The following is an 18,584-nucleotide window of genomic DNA, read 5'->3' on the forward strand; positions in this document are numbered from 1 at the left end:
CTTTCTCTGAATATTGATGATTACAATGTAGGACTCTCATGTATATATATTCCGGTCCAAATAAGGTCAAGAGTTTAGTAAGAGCTCGTATAGAAAACGTAGTGGAATTAGAATTTCTCCTCCCCTTTTCATTCTTGGTTGGTGTCTGTATGTTTTATATAAAAATCATAACAGAAAATGGTCAAGGATCCTAATAATTCTTCAAACTCTTGTCCTATGCAGAAAGGGAAGAAAATGCAAAATAGCAAGGGCACCTAAACAACTCACAAGCATCAAACTCCATTCCTTCACGGCCGATTGAATATTGGGTGGGTAATCTCGAATCATGACAAACAAGCTAGATGTCGAAATCCTTGCCTGTGTGCCTTTGGGTTTCAGTTGAATATTGCTATGTCAAATATGTTCTCCAAATACTCTTGCCAACCAACTGATATGGCCATGAGGGGGCACTGAATAAGCATTTTCCTAAAAATTAATGTTGACACGAGTATGGTCCCATACTACAAAGAGCTAGAACGCTCGGATCACAAACAGATTGAGATGGCATGATCCTACTGAAACCGGCTTAGCCAATTCTAGGAATCGTCCTAGCCAATTGCATTGGGTTTCGCCCAAGAAAAGGTACGTAACTATCACACTTTCACAGTGAATGATGGCTAGATTTATGAGCAAAACCGCAAGGATAACTATCATGCTTTACTTCATAAATAACAACTAGTTTTCGGACAAACTAGCAAAGAAACAATCAAATCTCTCATCAGGTAGGGACCCCATCAGGGTATGGACGTCGGCAAGTTTCCCTATGTTGGTGAGCAAGACTAGAGTGCCACTGTGGCAGAACCGTCCGAAATAATACGCTTTCAGAGGCGCTCGTCTTCCACTAGACACTAAGTACCTCGAAAGTGAGCTACATCGGACAGTTCCGTCGAGCATACCCCAAGAGAGAACTCGAAATAATCCATGTTTTACATCCATAATCCAATAATGAGTATGAGCTTACAATACTTAGTCCATTTCATACAACAAGAGTTCTTAAAAATGATTTATTACAATAGAGTTCAGAGTGCGATAATTAAACAGCGAAATAAAAATAAACATCTAGCAAAAATGATACAAGGATCCGTTTGTGCCCACTAGAAAAATCCTCCACATAAGAGTTACTGCTCAAGCTGCACCTACAACAGGGGTAAAATAAGCCCTAAGTACACAATATACTCGCAAGAATTACCCGACTAGTGGGAATAATTTCCCAACTCTTAAGGATCTGATAGGCAGTATGGGTTTGTTGTTTTCTTTTTGTTTGCGGAAAGCATTACTAATAGTTCATCCTTATAGTCAAGTTTTATTAGCGGTCATAATTACTTCATTAGCTAACCATTCTAGGTAAGCACCTATTCTACTTTCAAGCAAGGGTTAAGCAATCAGAACTATTTCACCATCTTTTATCTTCCAACTTTTACTATGGTGCTAGACCATATAGCCAAGTTGTACCGTCTCATGGAAACGACGATTCATGAACCAATGCATCTCAGCTGGGTACCCCAAAACACACGCCCTGTTTGTACCCCAGGCACAAACAAGATCAACCCATTCCACTCCTATCACGGGGTCCAGGTCCCCGTCCAAACTTGGATTCCAAGCCCCCACATTTGAGACCCGGTCTGAACATGGTGCTTAGACCTCCACCTTTTCCCGCCTCTAATCAGTCGATCCAGAAAGAGCCAGAACTCACGACAAGAGCGTAACGAGCCTTCTCGCTCCCACAAGCAAGTATGTGCTTATGATAATAAGTCTGTGACCTGACTATCATCCATAGCAACGGACGGTCCTTAATCGACTTGAACAGGTAAAACAGTGTAACCAAGCTAAGCCCCGTAGATTGCGGGACACAACCTATTACACCCACCAATACCCATACCATATCCGTATCATGTCTCCATTTTTTCTTTCATCATTTTATTATGAAGGTAATAATAATCCCATATTATGAGCAACGGCAGGTTACTCACGCTGCCGATGACCTAAGCATAGCATCTACTCGAACCTGCACTAGTAAGACTTTTAGGACAGGTATATCTATGCATGTGGTTTCTATAAAATTCCTGTAACATAAATGCACAACACATATATATACGGTGAATTATAAAATAGAGGTTATGCACTGGGGCTTGCCTTGGGCAGGCGTGGTGTCAGCCGAGTCAGTCAGTGGCGTCTCCGGAACCTTCTCCTGCACGAGAATCTCCTCGTACTCCTTGACGATCTCTTCGAACTCATGATCGTCGGTGGTCATGATTTCCGCCAACTCGTTCTCTACATGTATGCGATGATGATACAACACTTAGCATTTATGCAACAACAACTCTTAAAATAAGAATACACATACGAAGCTACTAAGATAACTCTAATGACTAAGATACTAAGCTAACTATCATTTTCATCAAACCAAAGTACTTGGGTTCAACTAACAAACCCTTAGCTTGCCAATTTAAGGATATATATTTATTTCTACTAGTGATTTAATGTATATTAAAACAAAGAGCATTTAACTACCCTAATGCTTAGTCTATTCTAAAGCTACAAAAATTACGGTGAGCACATAATAATACAATGAAACTGCTGTAAAAATTTCACGATCAAAACTATCATCAATTCACCACAAAAATTCCTACAATAATTAACTTAATATTATGAAGCACATTTAAATGATTTAATAGCTCCTAGTGTCAACACATATAAACAAAAACTAAATACACAATTTTAGGAACCTAACAAAATTTGTTTCGCAATTTTTGGACACCTACATGAATTTATATTAATTACCAAACATCAGCTCAGAATTAAATTAGAAAACCATTCACAAATTCCTAGAAAAAGAAAAACCAATCTCCCGCGCGGCCCACGCGACGCGGCTCACGTGAGGCCAACCCACAGTGGGGAAGCCCGCGCGCTGGCATTTTTGCAAAAGAGTCCCTGATTTTCTTTCGAATCACACCTAAGCCCCAATACTATTTCCCCCTCTCTCAAATCTTCTTACTTACCCCCTGACTTTCCTAGAATTCCCCTACGTGCACCCCCAGCGACACAGCGCACGGCGGGGCGGCGGCGGTGACACAGCGCTGTCGCGCCGGCCACCTAGGGGCCGGTCACCATCTCTGACCCGAGCGACTACGTTAAGTGTCGGTGCGGGTGACATGACTTGCCGAGGGAAGGTTGCAGCGGTGCGCAGCCATCTGCGATGGCGGTGCCACTGTTTTCGGTGAGCTGGGGCAGCTATAGACCTAATTGGTTAGCGCGCAAGCATCGGAAGGCTACCATGGACCAGGCCAAAGTGACGGTTGGAGCGGAGCACGATGGTGGAGGGCTAGCCACGTGCGGCGGCACACCACGGCGGCACGGTGCGTCAGCGACGACGGTGAGGCGGTAGAGGTTCATCTAAGGCGCGCAGGGCGAAGAGGGGTTTGAGGCGAGCCTAGCGATGCAGCCAATTTGGCTCGAGGTGGTCAGATGGGAGCTGCCCTCAGTGATGGGCAGACTCGGCCTTATCGACACGGTGGCAGGGAAAAGCTCTAAAATTGAAGCTCGGCTAGGCACCATTTAAGGCAAGGTGGGAGCGGTCGGCTAGGCGGCTTGATGGCAGAGCTAGAGACGCAACGAATCGGGCGATGGTGACTTCTTCCAGCTTATTTTAATGGCACGGCTCAGTCCACCATGGCAGTAGAGAAGAGAGAGGGGAGGGGGGTAGGTCAAAGCTCAGCTTGTCCTCGCCTTGGCGGGGCGTGACAGGCCACTAGCGAGTCGGCACACGTGCAAGCGCTACGGGCCATCACGGCCAGAGGGAACGTGCGCGCACCCATGACCGGGCACGACATGTGCGGCCACAGTGCCATAAATGGCGAGGCGACGGCGCCGGCAGCAGGGACAAGGCCACGTGCGCGGCGAGGCAGGGAGGGCAGCAGCACAGCAGTAGTGCGGCAGCGGGTGGGGCAGCAGATCGGCAGAGCGGTAGCGGCGGCCGTCGGGGCGCAGTGGCCAGTAGCTGGCCGGGCAGGTGGCCAGCGGTAGGCGCGGCAGCTAGCCGCAACCAGACCGTAGCCATGCCGCAGCTGGGCTAGGTCGACCTCAGCTGGCCAGCACGGCACGGCGACGCAGAGCGGCCTCGCGTGGTGACCGCGTGCATAGGACAGGTAGCCCGAGACTGTGTTCGTGCACAGATTTTAAAGCGTCTCCCAACACTAATCCAACTCGGTTGCGGCTAAGCCACCTTGACCATGCGGAAGGAGGTACATCAGGCTACCATATGGAGCAAAAACATAGCACTGACCTTTAGCTAAATTTTTCAGAATTAATTCACCAACATAGTATTGCCATACTGTTATTGGACTTAATAATTTTTCTAGGTCTTTCAGCTGAATTTGATTTCAAGTTCCATTTTTAGGCTATTAGAAATGTTAGCTAGTAATGTTATTTTTCCACGGCAAGTATTTCATTGTCATCTACAAAGTCCATACTCCAAACTTTATTTAAGTGTCACACACATGTTCTATAATATTTTTGCTCAATAAAAATTGGTTTTTAACCCTACTTGACATAACATGAGCTATTGAATCAATTTTTATTTAACATTTTTATTGGTCATTTTAGGTTATAAGAAATTGATCTACACATTCTATCACATGCATTATCACATAAACATGATGCTCATGACAGGGTTTAGTAGTTTGTTTAGGGTGTAACACCGAAGGTGTTACAGCCACCCTTTATCATTGGATCAAGAGAAGAACAATTATACATGGTAGGGTGAACTTATCCTGTGAGGGGTCAAAAACCCTTACAAATCACATCAAAATACAACTCTAAACTCAGATTTGCTACTTAGCCAGTTTTTGCGAGGTGTATCTTCCTAAAGTCATAATTTTCTCATCCGGACTCCAAATTGGATGTTCTACATATGCATTTCAATTCCCTAGTCAAGAGGAATGCAACAGTGAAATCCATCTTGCCATTTGAAAAGGTTACCAAAACAAGTCCGGCTAGGCTATTTCTCCCATATCATCCTAGATCCACCTGCTTCGGACAACTTTGGTTGTCAGCACATGCCCCTTGTTTTTAGTTAAGCTTACATACTAAAAAAACATTCTCAGAACCAAATTTGACTCATCATGATGATTACCTCTAGTGTATTAACCATGTTTTTGCTTTCGAGGGCAATATATATAACTCCAATGGGAATAGAACTCAATTCTTTCTTCAAGATGACAAATTTTGCTTCATGTCTTCACTCATACTTTTTATCTCTACTAGAATCATGTTCAAGGTGATGCCTCCATAAATGTCCTATACTCTGTTGGAGCACATATCCCCTAAATTATATAATTCAGTTTTCTCAATCCCCTATACCTAATTTCAAGGAGAAAGAGGAAAGAGGTTTTGGTGGGGATGCCTTAGAGAGGCAAAACAAGAAAGAAATCAAGTTATCTTCCCACTAGACCACTAGTCATCTCACAATGCTATGAAATTTGACCTATGTGGATAAAACCGTCTAGACACTATTTTTCTCATTATCTATGCCTTATCCTGATGGAGGAGAGCTGCTAGCTAGCTATAGGGCGTCCTCGATGGTAACTTGCAAATAGCTAGTTAGATGAGGTTTAGAAACAATAAAAAATTGTAGTAGAGGGTTGTATAAGCTGTGAGAGAATTGTTTCTGAAAGACCGAGCTAGACTAGCTAGCTATTCTGGAGCCGCTAGCTGTTTGATCTCTCTCCTTGATAGCCAATAGAATTCTTTATAGACTAGCTATTTGAAACCATGGGGGACACCCTTAGCAAGTTCGTCGAGTTGAACATATTTATTACATATATAAATGCATGCATAGTATCGTCATGCCTGCTTGATAACCTATATTATATTTACAATTTTTGCTACTCGTACACGTGTTAATAGTTCATGCGCGCATGCTTCCGAGTCAAACTTGCATTGCATGCATGTTTCCCACCGAGAGCATGCAAGATTTCAACGGGCAGAGAGATCACGCAGCCACTGGCGGCTGGGCTACTTGCAAGCACGATAGGAGGCAGCGTTAATGCCATCCATCTCCTCCCAACGGCAAACGCTTATAATTATCCATGGGGCCCTAGTAGCCCTACAGTTGCATGCCGACGACGATGGATCTCAGAAAAATCGGTAGCCATACCCAGCCTCCTCGTCCTGCCTATAAATACGCTTGGTTCGCATGCATAGCTTCTCATCACACACTCGCAGCTGATCCAGTACAATTGCAGAGAATAGAGAGAGATAAACATGGCGTCGTCCAAGCGACTCCTCGTGTTGGCTCTCCTGCTCGCCGCCGTTTTCCTTGTCGCCTCAGCAGCTAACGAACAAACCCGTGAGCATAACGACTAGCTTTGTTATATTCCGCGTTGTTTCAGCTTTCAGCCACGGTAACTTGTACTATATGTCTGTGTTGGATCATGCAGAGCCGAGCAAGGACGACGAGAACAAAGCTGACGTACAGGACTACCGTGGCGGCGGCTACCCGGGCGGCGGCGGCTGGCGCGGTGGGGGTGGCTACCCCGGCCGGGGCGGCTACCCGGGCGGGGGCGGCTACCCTGGCGGCGGCCACGGAGGCTACTGCCGGTGGGGTTGCTGCAACCGCGGGTACTACGGCGGTTGCCGGTGCTGCTCGCGCGCCGACGAGATCCCGGAGCCCATGTACCGCCCGGAGTTCACCGAGGTCCACAACTGAAGCTACATGCTGATCAAGATGTGCATGGACTCCTATCGTAGCTAATAAGTACTGCATCCATGTCCATACATATGGCCTACTCTACTACTACGTCGCCAGCAGAAGTCTGGTTTTGATTTGAATAAATAAAGATGCATATGCATCTATGTAGTCTGGTTTTGATTTGAATAAATAAAGATGCATATGCATGTATGCGTCACTTATTTTCATTTTAGACGATGGTTCTTCCTTTTGGTTCCAGATTGAGCCTCACAAGTTGCGTTTCGGTTCTGTCTCTGCATACCCCATGCGACCATTTGCAGAGAGCTGACTGCTGACACATATCTCTTCTCTGCTGCCAATACACTGAAAGAGAGAAACACCTTACATACAGATACAGATGAACCGTAACAGTACCCATCACAAGGCACCATGCATGCATGCTGCAGTGTCAAACGCTGGATATGTCAACTCAAATAATGGAATTGCATTAATTAGGCAAGTAGGCAGGCCAGGCCCACACAATGAGAAGGACCAGCCCCCTCACGAGGCCCAAACCCAAGGCCCATTAAGACGAAAATACTTCTAAGCTAGATGTTTTGATCTTGATCTATCAGTCTAGCAAAATATTTTGGTAGTATTCTCACATTTGCATACAGTTAGCTTACAAGATTAGGCTGCGCAATTGTGGGCACTGTTATCAACTAAGCAAACTTGAATTGCTGCTATTTGTCTTTGGCATGCAAAGAATGAAATCAACTATGTTACCCAAAACTTTCTTCTTTGCAGCTCCCTTGGATTTCTTTGCCTCAGCATTTCAGAAATGCCCCTGATAAACCAGTAACTTAACTGCGAATGCCTAGTCTCAGCCATGACATTCTTATCAAGTGGTCGTTTCGGAGACACCATCTTCAACGCCTCCTTCGAAATCCTCATCTTCCTCTTCCTCTTCCTCCTCGCCTTCCTCTTCCTCTGGAAGAGTATCCTGCGGTCCTGGACTTTGGTAAGGCCCTTGCTTCTGTAGGCTCCAATACATGATGCTTGCAGTAAGGGTGAGAATCATCTTTGGGTTCACCTGCCACAGCAAACAGGAACAGAATGTTAGATAATCTACTGCTACCTTGTGTGAACATAGCAAGGGAAGGCGGCGCCGAAAAGGCCCCCTGTTGTCATACTGTAGCCGCTGCAGGTGCAAGCGTCGCACGACTCACCTGCAGCACTGTAGGCACATGCAGTGGCCGGCACAGAGTCAGCCCTGTATGTTATCTAGTTACTGTTACAGCATGTATGCTGTACTAGGACTAGATGGATAGAGTTGTATAAATAGACTACCACGGCAACTCAGTAAAGAGAGCTCAGATTTGCCATCTCACAGACAGGGCTTCGGCCAACACTGGTGTCTTGTATTGTGTGTGCATGCTCTGTTCTCCCTTCTTCTAGCTTCAGCCATAGTGTGTGGGGACGGACAACGCTTGTTCGTGGTCGGCACGACTAGTGGGTGCTCGGCAACACTAGCGGGTGCTCGACAAGACTGGTGAGTGGTTCACTCACCTGAGCTGGTGATCCTGTGGGCTAACAAGTGGTATCAGAGCCGTACAAGCGTCGTCGCCAGACTAACCGCTGGCAATGACGGACGGTTCGGAGATGAGCGACAGCAATGGCACTGCTGTGGCTGCCCAACCACGACTGGAGGTCGTTGTTCGCACGGTGCGGGAGCTCAACGGCACTAGTTGGCCGACGCTGACTCGCACCAACTATGGAGAGTGGTCGGTGACCATAAAGGTCAAACTCAGAGCCCGACGGCTCTGGAATGCTGTTGACAAGGGCACCGACAATGAAGAAGATGACATGTCAGCGCTGGAGGCTATCCTCGCTGCTGTACCGGCAGAGTACAGGGAGCCGTTGGGGACGAAGAGCTCTGCTAAGGAGGCGTGGGAGGCTATTACAGCGATGTGCGTCGGTTCCGACCGCGCAATGGTGGAGGACTTCTCCCTCTGCCTATAGACGCTCATCAGGAAGCTAAAAAGCCACGGCGTCACCATCGACGAAGAGGCGGTCTCTAAGTACCTCCACTCCGTGCCGGCAAAGTACATCCAGATCGCTCTCTCCATAGAGACGATGCTGGACTTGTCCACCCTCACCATTGAGGATGTGACAAGCCGTCTACGGGTGGTGGACGAGCGCCTGGAGCAGGCGACAGCAATGAAGGACAGCGGGAAACTCTTGCTGACAGAAGAGGAGTGAGCTGCTCGGAGGAACTCCGGGAAGGCAGCCTCCTCTAGTCGCGGTGGCGATGGCAAGCGCCATGGCAAGGCTTCTTCGGAGATCCGAAGAAGCAGGTCGACCCCAACGCCTGCCGGCGTTGCGGGAAGATGGGCCATTGGACACGGGAGTGCCCAAACCGCAAGCAGGAGAAGAAGGCTGAAGCTCATCTGGCGCAAGCTGATGATGAGGATGAGGCCACTATCCTGATGGCGACGTTCTGTGCACTGCACGACATCGAGGCCGAGGAGAACGAAGAGGCGACGACGGTGGAAGGACCTGGGAAGGCCCTGAAGACCGTCAACCTCGACGAACCACGCGCCCAAGTTCACCTCGGACGTGTGGGCGCCGACCAGGAGCAGTGGTGGTATCTGGACTACGGTGCCAGCAACCACATGACGGGCTCTAAGGCATCCTTCTCCGAGCTCGACGGCGATGTTACCGGTACGGTGAAGTTTGGTGACGGCTCAAGGGTGGCTATCCAAGGGCGCGGCACCATTATCTTCAGATGCCGAAACGGGGAGCACCGCGCGCTAACAGATGTATATTACATCCCGCAGTTGCGTTCCAGCATCATCAGCATTGGTCAGCTGGATGAGCGCAGTAGTGAGGTACTGATCAAGGACGATGTCCTTAGGATCAAGGACCGAGAGCAGCGACTTCTTGCCAAGGTGAAGAGGTCCCTGAACCGGTTGTACCTACTCAACCTGAAGGTAGAGCAGCTAGTGTGCCTGGCGACAAGGCACTCCGAGGAACTGTGGATGTGGCATGCCCGGTTCGGACATCTCAGCTTCGACGCGCTTGGTTGGCTGGAGAAGATGGTCCAAGGGTACCCCACATCAAGCACGAAGGCGAGCTGTGTGACAACTGCCTGGCCGGGAAGCAGAGAAGGCTACCTTTCCCAAAGGTGGCCAAGTATCGCGCGAAGGAAGCTCTCGAGCTCGTTCACGACGACCTCTGCGGGCCGATCACGCCTGCTATAAACGGTGGTCGGCGGTACTTCCTCCTGCTCGTGGATGACTGCAGTCGCTACATGTGGCTGCAACTCCTGATGAGTAAAGATGAAGCGGCGACGGCGATCAAGAAGTTCAAGACGCGCGCGGAGGCCGAAAGCGGCAAGAAGCTCCGCGTGCTGAGGAATGATCGCAGCGACGAATTCACTTCGGTGGAGTTCGCAGCGTACTGCGCAGATCAGGGTGTGGGGCAACACCACACCGCGCCGTACTCGCCACAACATAATGGCGTGGTGGAGAGGCGGAACCAGACGATGGTCGGCATGGCCCGATCAATGATGAAGGCCAAAGGCATGCCGGCAAGGTTCTGGGGGGAGGCGATGACCACGACGATGTTCATCCTCAACCGCGCTCCGACCAAAGCCCTGACGGGCAAGACGTCGTTCGAAGCTTGGTATGGGCTCAAACCGAGCGTGTCCTTCCTCCGGACATTCGGTTGCATCGGCCACGTCAGGAAGATGAAGCCGAACCTCACCAAGCTGGAGGACAGGAGCACACCCATGGTGTTCTTGGGCTACGCGGAGGGTACCAAGGTGTACTAGCTCTACGACCCATACGGAGACAAGGTGCTTGTCTCACGCGACGTCGTGTTCGACGAGGAGGCGGCTTGGGACTGGAGCAGTCTGAGCACAGGGGAAGCTGGCAGCTTCACCAGCACCTTCGTCGTCGAGCACTTGGTCATCCACGGTGGTGGAGACACTAGGGAAGAGGTGCCGAGCACTCCAGGAGGAGTGCCGAGCACTCCGGCGGTGGAGCCAAGCACTCCTGGGTCAGTGCCGAGCACTTCGGGAGGGATGCCAAGCACTCTGGGAGGAGTGTCGAGCACTCCTAGAGGGATGCCGAGCACGCCAGGAGTAGTGCCGGGCAGTTCTGCAGTGGTGGCGACCACTCTAGGATGGGTGACGAGCACTCCCGTGGCGGAGCCAAGACGTCCTACAGTGGCGCCGACCACTCCAAGACTGAGGCTGAGCACTCCTACAGTGTGGCTGAACACTGCAGGAGTTATGACGAGCTGTCCAGAAGTAGTGCCGAGCACTGAACCTGGGGTGCCGAGCACTTCAGGTACTGTACCGAGCACTCTAGCGGAATAGGGAACTCCATCGACGCCGATCGAGTTCGCCTCACCTCCAAGTGACATCACTGAGTTCGTGGATGCCTTCCACGAAGGTGAGGAGGTGCGGTTCCGCAGGCTGGACGACATCGTCGGCGGCACATGACCCTCAGGACTGACTGGTCGGCTGCTCAATGATGTAGAGCTGCTGCTAGTTAGTGCAGAGGAACCACCCATGTTCGCGCTGGCCGAGCGGGACGGAAACTGGCGACGGGCGATGCTGGAGGAGACGAAGGCGATTGAGGAAAACGAGACTTGGTAGCTCGTCGATCCACCTCCAGGATGTCGTCCGATCAGCCTGAAGTGGGCGTACAAAGTCGAGCGGGACGAGCTCGGCGCCATTGTCAAGCACAAGGCGCGTCTCGTCGCCCAAGGCTTTGTTCAGCGCGAGGGCATAGACTTCGAGGAGGTCTTTGCACCAGTAGCGCGCATGGAGTCGGTCCGTTTGCTACTTGCCTTGGCAGCAGCAAAGGACCGGCGCGTCCATCACTTGGATGTTAAATCGGCCTTCCTCAATGGCAAACTGGTAGAAATGGTCTTCGCCAAGCAACCTATAGGTTTCACCGTCAAGGGAGAGGAGCACAGGGTGCTCCGACTGCGCAAGGTGCTCTATGGGCTGCGGCAGGCCCCACGAGCATGGAACGCCAATCTTGACGCCACGCTGGGCGAGCTTGGGTTTCAAAGGTGCGCAACAGAGCACGCGCTCTACATGCGGCGACGGGGGAAGGAGGAGCTCGTCGTCGGCGTGTATGTGGATGACTTGATCATCACCGGCGCGCGCACGGAGGACATCAACAGCTTCAAGCACGAGATGGCGGCTCGTTTTCGAATGAGCGATCTCGACGCACTCTCCTACTACCTCGGCATCGAAGTGAGACAGGGGAAGGAGGAACTCACGCTCGGTCAGAGCGCGTATGCCTCCAAGCTGTTGGAAAGGAGCGGCATGACTAAGTGCAAGCCATGCGTGACTCCGATGGAGGAGCGGCTGAAGCTGACGAAGGCCAGCATCGCGGCGAAGGTGGATGCGACACTCTACCAGAGCATCGGCGGCGGTTTGCGCTACCTAGTCTACACGAGGCCGGACATTGTGTTCGTCGTGGGCTACGTCAGTCGCTTCATGGAGGATCCTAGAGAGAATCACTGGGCTGCGGTGAAGCGGCTACTACGCTACGTCAAGAGGATGGTGGATCATGGGATCATCTTCACAAGGACCAGCGGGAGTAGGCTGCAACTCACTGTGTTCAATGATGCAGACATGGCGGGGGACATCGACGAGCGACGAAGCACCTCTTGACGTGCTCGTCTTCCTCGGGTCGACCCCAATTTCATGGTTGTCACTAAAACAGAAAGTGATGGCGCTATCTACATGTGAGGCAGAGTACGTAGCGGCGGCCACAGCGGCGTGCCAAGTTGTATGGCTACACCGGCTGCTGGGCGAGCTGACCGGTGTGGAAGCTCACCCACCAGCAATGATGGTGGACAACCAGCTCGCCATCGCCCTCGCGAAGAATCCGGTTCTGCACGACCGGAGCAAACACATCGACGTGAAGTTCCACTTCCTTAGGGACTGTGTCGATGGAGGGCAGATCGTCATCGAGTTCGTCGAAACTGGTCGACAACTCGCGGACGTCCTCACCAAACCGCTCGGACGTTTTCGACTCACGGAGCTGAAGGAGATGATCGGCATGGAGAGGGTACAAGGGTTAGCAGTAGGATTAGGAAAAGATTGTTATATAATCTACTGTTACCTTGTGTGAACACAACAAGGGAAGGCGACGCCGAAAAGGCCCCTGCTGTGATACTGTAGCCGCTGTAGGTGCAGGCGCCGCACGACTCACTTGCAGCACTGTAGGCATATGCAGTGGCCGGCGTAGAGTCAGCCCTGTATATTATCTAGTTACTGTTACAGCATGTGCGCTGTACTAGGACTATATGGATAGAGTTGTATAAATAGACTACCACGGCAACTCAGTAAAGAGAGCTCAGATTTGCCATCTCACAGACAGGGCTTCGGCCAACGCTGGTGTCTTGTATTGTGTGTGCATGCTCTGTTCTCTCTTCTTCTTCTAGCTCCAGCCATAGTGTGTGGGGATGCACAACGCTTGTTCGTGGTCGGCACGGCTAGTGAGTGCTCGACAACACTAGCGGGTGCTCGGTAAGACTGGTGAGTGGTTCACTCACCTAAGCCGGTGATCCTGTGGGCCAACACAGAAATTGAGCTAAGACCACGGGTATGCCTAGTGTTAATTTTTATAAGCTTGTTAATTTGTTTATATCATTTTTGTCGAATTTATACATGCTACTAATACGGCATTCCCTTGTTACCTCCATTATGTCTTCAGGCAACAAGAAGACAGTGCAACCTAGCTTCCTAGCAACACTGATGATGTATGTTGCATTCATCTTCTTCTCGTCCTCTGCAACCATGAAAGCAAATGACATGGTACTTGTGAAACTTCACAGGATAACACGATATATACATGAAATTGATACGAACCATCCTCCCCCTTCTTCACCATGTTCCAATCAACAACCCTGCTCTGCACAGCACTTAGGAGCTCGAGAAAGAACACCCCATCTGCTATTGTTTTGTCCTAGAGAATCGAGAGAACAAATTAACGCTATGCACATAACAGGATAGCTCAATTTAGCCAAAATGGTGGAGGTTGATTGATGAACCTTGAAGCTTTCAATATGGGAAGTTTTGCCAGATTCCTTGACCTTGTTATTAGCCCAAATGAGAATGTCAGCGTCTGTGATCTCTTTCTCTTCAGAGTGGGATCTCAAGTTCTTTAGCAATTGTAGGATACTAGTCCTCATGAGTTGCCACAGGAAAGCTGTGAGTAAACAAAAACTCAATGAAGTAATCGAAGCACTTTTTCTCCTCTTATAGGAAATAGCAACTAACGGTCATTAATATTTCCAAAAAAAAAGTAATTTAAGCCTCCTACTCACATATGTATATGCTTGTTTTCTTTTTTTCCTTTTAAAGAATTGGTGTTACTATATGAAACAGTTGAATCTTGATATGATAGGCTAAAATAACATAATCTATCCATAATAAATGAAAATGTGAACAGATTTTTAAAACAAATCTAGAGCATCAAAGTAACAATTGGAATAAGATCAAAGAAGCTTATATATAAGCATGTATTTACCTAGAATTAGTTTCTTATTTCCTTGCACAATGTCATTTCCTGCTACATTTACCAGAGAAAAGTTCATCTCCTTCCCAATTTTGATAACCTGATTACAGTTTTCAACCTTTCTAAATGGCATAATAATTGGTGGTTTAGATGCATGCTTCCAGTTAACTGACCCAGGAGAAATTTTGTCAAGAACCTCTAGCATAACCCATCTGCAAATAAACTTCGGTAAGGTAGCAACATATATATCAAAAAAAGCTAAGGTTATTTTTTCTTAGAGATGAGTCTTACCCAGTCCTAACATCCTCAAACAAATGGTTCACATAAGTTGGAATTCCAAGACTGTTGATCCATAGGCGAAATGCTCTCTCTTCCCTGGATGCCTCCACATCATCAGGAGTATCTTGATGAACGGGAGCCACAGTGTTGGTTGATAGACCATTTCTGCACAAGTTTGTAATCGTTCCACACAAGATGCATTAACAAAGGGAGGAATGTTGTTCGTAGTTTAGGCAGATATGATGAAGAGTCATGCTCTTTTCTTTTAGAGGAGTAACTGAATAAACATTCAACATTCACTGTGGTGTGAATGCTATTGCAATCCATGGAGATCAGTACTAGTGTATGAAAAACTAAATGAAAGACTAAAGACATGATATGTATTTCAGTTGTTTTTCCTGTATTTGCACATTTAAATGATAATCAAGATAATGATAGACATCTGTCCATGTGTTAATAACTTTCCTCAAAACTAAAAATAAGAACAAAATTTTGTCACGGGAATCTTCTCTATATTTGCACATTCATAGTTGATAAATATACCTTCCTGGTTACACATATATAGTTTTTTTACAAAATTCATCTGATCGGTTTGTTTTTATTATCATCAAATGTTGAGTAATCCAGCTCCTAAAAAACGGAACAGCAATGCTAGGGAGATAATGTAATTCAAAACCATGTACACCGTTCACAAAAATAGAGAAGATTTTTCGTACAATGCATTTGAAAGGTTAAATTTCAACAGTATCAAATTATTGTAATGTGTTCATGGTGAAGACATAGGCAAGAGGTATAAGTATAACACATGCTAGTTAATTGCTGAACTTTATTGTGAATTCTTGTCAACCTAAGATAGGGAAGGTCTTTTCTCTCTACGTACTTACCTGTTTTGGAATATTTGAGCAACAAATGCCAAGTTAAGATTGGCTGAACCTTCAACAATATCTTTAGACGTTACATATCTTGTACAATCAAGCTTTTCTGCGGTTTCAAGTATTTTCTGCGCCCTCTCCTTTGGATCTGAAGTTTCTATCATGGTTTTTGAGCTAAGCTCTGGAGCAAGGGTGCTGAGAAGGTAAGCATATGCTTCACCATCCTGCATGTAGGCTATCCATAAGATATGGAACAACAAAATTACCCATAGTCAATATCACCATGTGTGTTAACACTATTGGAAAATGTGGTGATTGGTGAATATATCAAGTAATTTGACAACCATACATAAACAAGCCACACATGTTGCAGTTGTTTCTGTCTATAAGGAAATGTCTTTTCCTGAATGCTATAGGTTGTCTAAGAAACATTTGTCTATAAGGAATGTCATGTGGAGGTGTATGACAATGAATAATATCTAGGTGTACTAAGATATACATACCTTCACATCAGTAGAGAAATTTGTCACAGTTTTTTTATACCCTGCTTTCTTGAGATGGAAGTTCATCCATTTAAGCAACATTTTATCTGGTGCTAAGGTGACCAGCTCCTCTGCTTCCTATATAGCATCATGGCAACACCAAATTAGCAATACTTTGTCAGTGAACAACAAATTAACCATGATTCAACTCTTTTTGTAATAACCATGTATTTATGTAGATAGTTCTTTCTATACATGCATGACATTTAAATTCATGGTGATCCAAACCTTGCCATTATCATCAGCAACCAACTCTGCCAATTGAGGTGTTTTCTTTATGTCCAGATCAGCTAGTAGTTGTATCTGAGACAGGGTCAGTGAAACACATTGTGAACCACCATATAGTTGCTTGCAAATGATGTAGCAATTCAAAACTATACCGCTGAAGATTTCTTTACTAATTGCTAATTGATATAGTAATATTTGTGCACACACACCTTTATGATCTGACATAACAGCCCAAGAACTAGATGAGGCTGCACAGAAGCATAAGATATTTAGTCCCCAAATGATGTAACTGATTCATAAATTATAAATTGACTACCAAAGTGATAATGTTTATCTCATCCAATCACAGATAAGTGACATTTTGGGGTTTTCCTGAGTCAACCATTCCAAACTTGGTTGCATGTTACTTTTTATGTGTTGAGTTAGGATGTTCGAAAATGTTGTAAGGATATTTATTTCAAAATGTAGTATAATTTTACCATGTTTTATAAAAGTTTTATAAGGAAAAATATACTAGTCAAAGCTATGTTTTGAAGACCGTGTCGATGCCCAAAATGTAAAACATGATGGAGTATAAAAATTATTTCATTTTAAAAATGTTGTTGCGGACAACAATGTATTTCAACATAGTCAACAATTTGTCATTCCAAAATTGACTTCCTTATCTTCTTGACTAGTTATATTGGGAAAAAAGGAAAACAAAATCATAATTAGATAACATGAAAACGTACTCTAGCTTCAATCAAATCTTGTGTTCCAATGTTAACAACAGTGCAACCAATGGCCTTTGCAGAGTTAAGACAAAGGGTATGGTTCTCGTTCCTCTCCCATGGGTTAAGATCCTTTTTTGTATTGATTGCTCTCTCATCTATTGTGCCCGGAACAGCAACATTGATCAACTTGCTGATTCATTAGAAGATAAGGGGACAAGCCTTAGAAGATCATGAACAAAAGTTAAAATGAAGAAATGGCATAGTAGAAGAACATAACAGCGTAGCAGTAACACTGCTAAAAAAAAGCTCACCAAAGTAGCACACCGTCCCGAACAAGGTTGAATAGCTCGTTCGATGCTGGATCCACTGGCAAGAAATTCTTCAGGAAAGGGTCCTCTTTCAGAAAATTATTTATGTGGTTCACATAGGAAGTCTTCTCAGACTCGTTAATGACATGCAAGAGAGTAGTGGTGGAAGCTTTCAAAAACGACACAGATCCCTTCAGTTTCTTTTTGCCTCCTGATTTGCTGCTCCCTTTAGCTTGAAGATTTAAGTACTCCTAAAAAATTACAAGATTGCATTACTAAAGCAATTTTTCAACATAAATACTATGATAAATTGATAGTAGGTTAGACCAAAAAAATGATCCTATGTACCTTAAGGAACGGCTCAAATTCTATAGGTTGGTTCATATCAGGATAGGTCTCGCTTAAAAATTTGCTGACCTCTTCTTCGGATAGAACCTCATGGATGCCCCTCAGTTTTTCCATCACTGGGGGCAAATCTTTTATGGTTACATGCTCTGCGTTTGGTCTCTTTGCAGATGCAAACTATTACAGTAAAGGATAAAACAGGAGCAATGCGGTTAAACAATATGTAACATCAGAACTATGGACGCGAGTGAAAACTGATCGAAGTGATTAGTGCTTACCTTTGTTTTGAGGGTCCTGAGCTGCACTTGGGTGAACTGGCTCTGCAGCGCTGGATCAGAGACAAGAACACCAAAGAAGGTAGACATTGTCTTCAAATTTCAAGGATCAGACTAGTTATTTCAACAATGTTACTTCTTGCACTTGGGCAATTGTTGTCTCCGTCACAAAATTCTTTTCCTCAACTACAGGCAGACTAGCTGCCATTAACCTTCCATGGATTTTGTTCCAATATTAGCACTGAATGCATCAAAGCAACGAATAATCAGAACGACGAGTGGATTCGAATGGAATCTGAAACACCCATGACAAGAACAAGAGAAGAAATCATCACTAACCTTCCCAAGGGTCTGGCTAAAGGTAAAAATCCTCTGCCTTCAAAGAAAACACAATCTTCTTCTTCTTTTTTCTTTCCGCTCAAATTACTCCCTCCTCACGGAATATTGCTTCCTAGCAGACCCCAACAAAGGTGGGGGAGGGGACGTGTGGTTGGATTGCATGCAGCCATACAAACAAAAACTTGAAACTTTGGGACGGGGGAAGCTAAAAAAGTGGCTCCCTTTCGCCCCGCCACAAATAGCTCGCCTGCTAATCTTAGGAGCTGAACCTCTGAGTGACTCCCCCACCATAGAGGGTGCCATGGTGTCTCAGTAGGGAATGCTTGTGGACAGGGGCGTTGGACTATTCCAGCAGCATGGATACCCTCTCGAAACCCTGGCTGACGTCCGCCATCGCTGATTCGAAGCTCTGTTTCGCAGGCCGTCT

At 46.7% G+C, this 18,584-nt stretch overlaps 2 protein-coding genes across 3 annotated transcripts; one reads left to right on the forward strand and one right to left on the reverse strand.

The window, feature by feature from the left end:
* The first annotated feature begins 6,272 nt into the window (after positions 1-6,272).
* LOC136531034 (glycine-rich protein 3 short isoform-like) lies at positions 6,273-6,935 on the forward strand. The gene is made up of 2 exons (XM_066523748.1): positions 6,273-6,385; positions 6,477-6,935. Exons 1-2 carry the CDS (start codon positions 6,301-6,303, stop codon positions 6,743-6,745), a joined length of 354 nt encoding a protein of 117 aa, XP_066379845.1. The 5' UTR covers positions 6,273-6,300; the 3' UTR covers positions 6,746-6,935.
* Positions 6,936-7,210: 275 nt separating this feature from the next.
* On the reverse strand, positions 7,211-18,305 carry LOC136531033 (fimbrin-5-like). Of its 2 annotated transcripts, none has more exons than XM_066523745.1 (15): positions 18,158-18,305; positions 17,822-18,059; positions 17,547-17,720; positions 17,202-17,449; positions 16,909-17,080; positions 16,387-16,425; positions 16,178-16,252; positions 15,911-16,027; positions 15,420-15,631; positions 14,548-14,700; positions 14,269-14,468; positions 13,790-13,947; positions 13,608-13,704; positions 13,436-13,527; positions 7,211-7,799 (listed from the first exon to the last, which is right to left on the reverse strand). In XM_066523745.1, the coding sequence occupies exons 2-15, from the start codon at positions 17,906-17,908 to the stop codon at positions 7,608-7,610; spliced, it is 2,016 nt and encodes a 671-aa protein (XP_066379842.1). In that variant the 5' UTR covers positions 17,909-18,059; positions 18,158-18,305; the 3' UTR covers positions 7,211-7,607. The 2 variants fall into 2 exon arrangements, with proteins under 2 accessions (XP_066379842.1, XP_066379843.1); XM_066523746.1 differs by having other exon boundaries at positions 17,822-18,030; positions 18,158-18,304.
* Positions 18,306-18,584: the final 279 nt, after the last annotated feature.

The sequence above is a fragment of the Miscanthus floridulus genome, unplaced genomic scaffold (genome assembly GCF_019320115.1).
Source record: "Miscanthus floridulus cultivar M001 unplaced genomic scaffold, ASM1932011v1 fs_266_4_5, whole genome shotgun sequence".
Classification (NCBI taxonomy): domain Eukaryota; kingdom Viridiplantae; phylum Streptophyta; class Magnoliopsida; order Poales; family Poaceae; genus Miscanthus; species Miscanthus floridulus.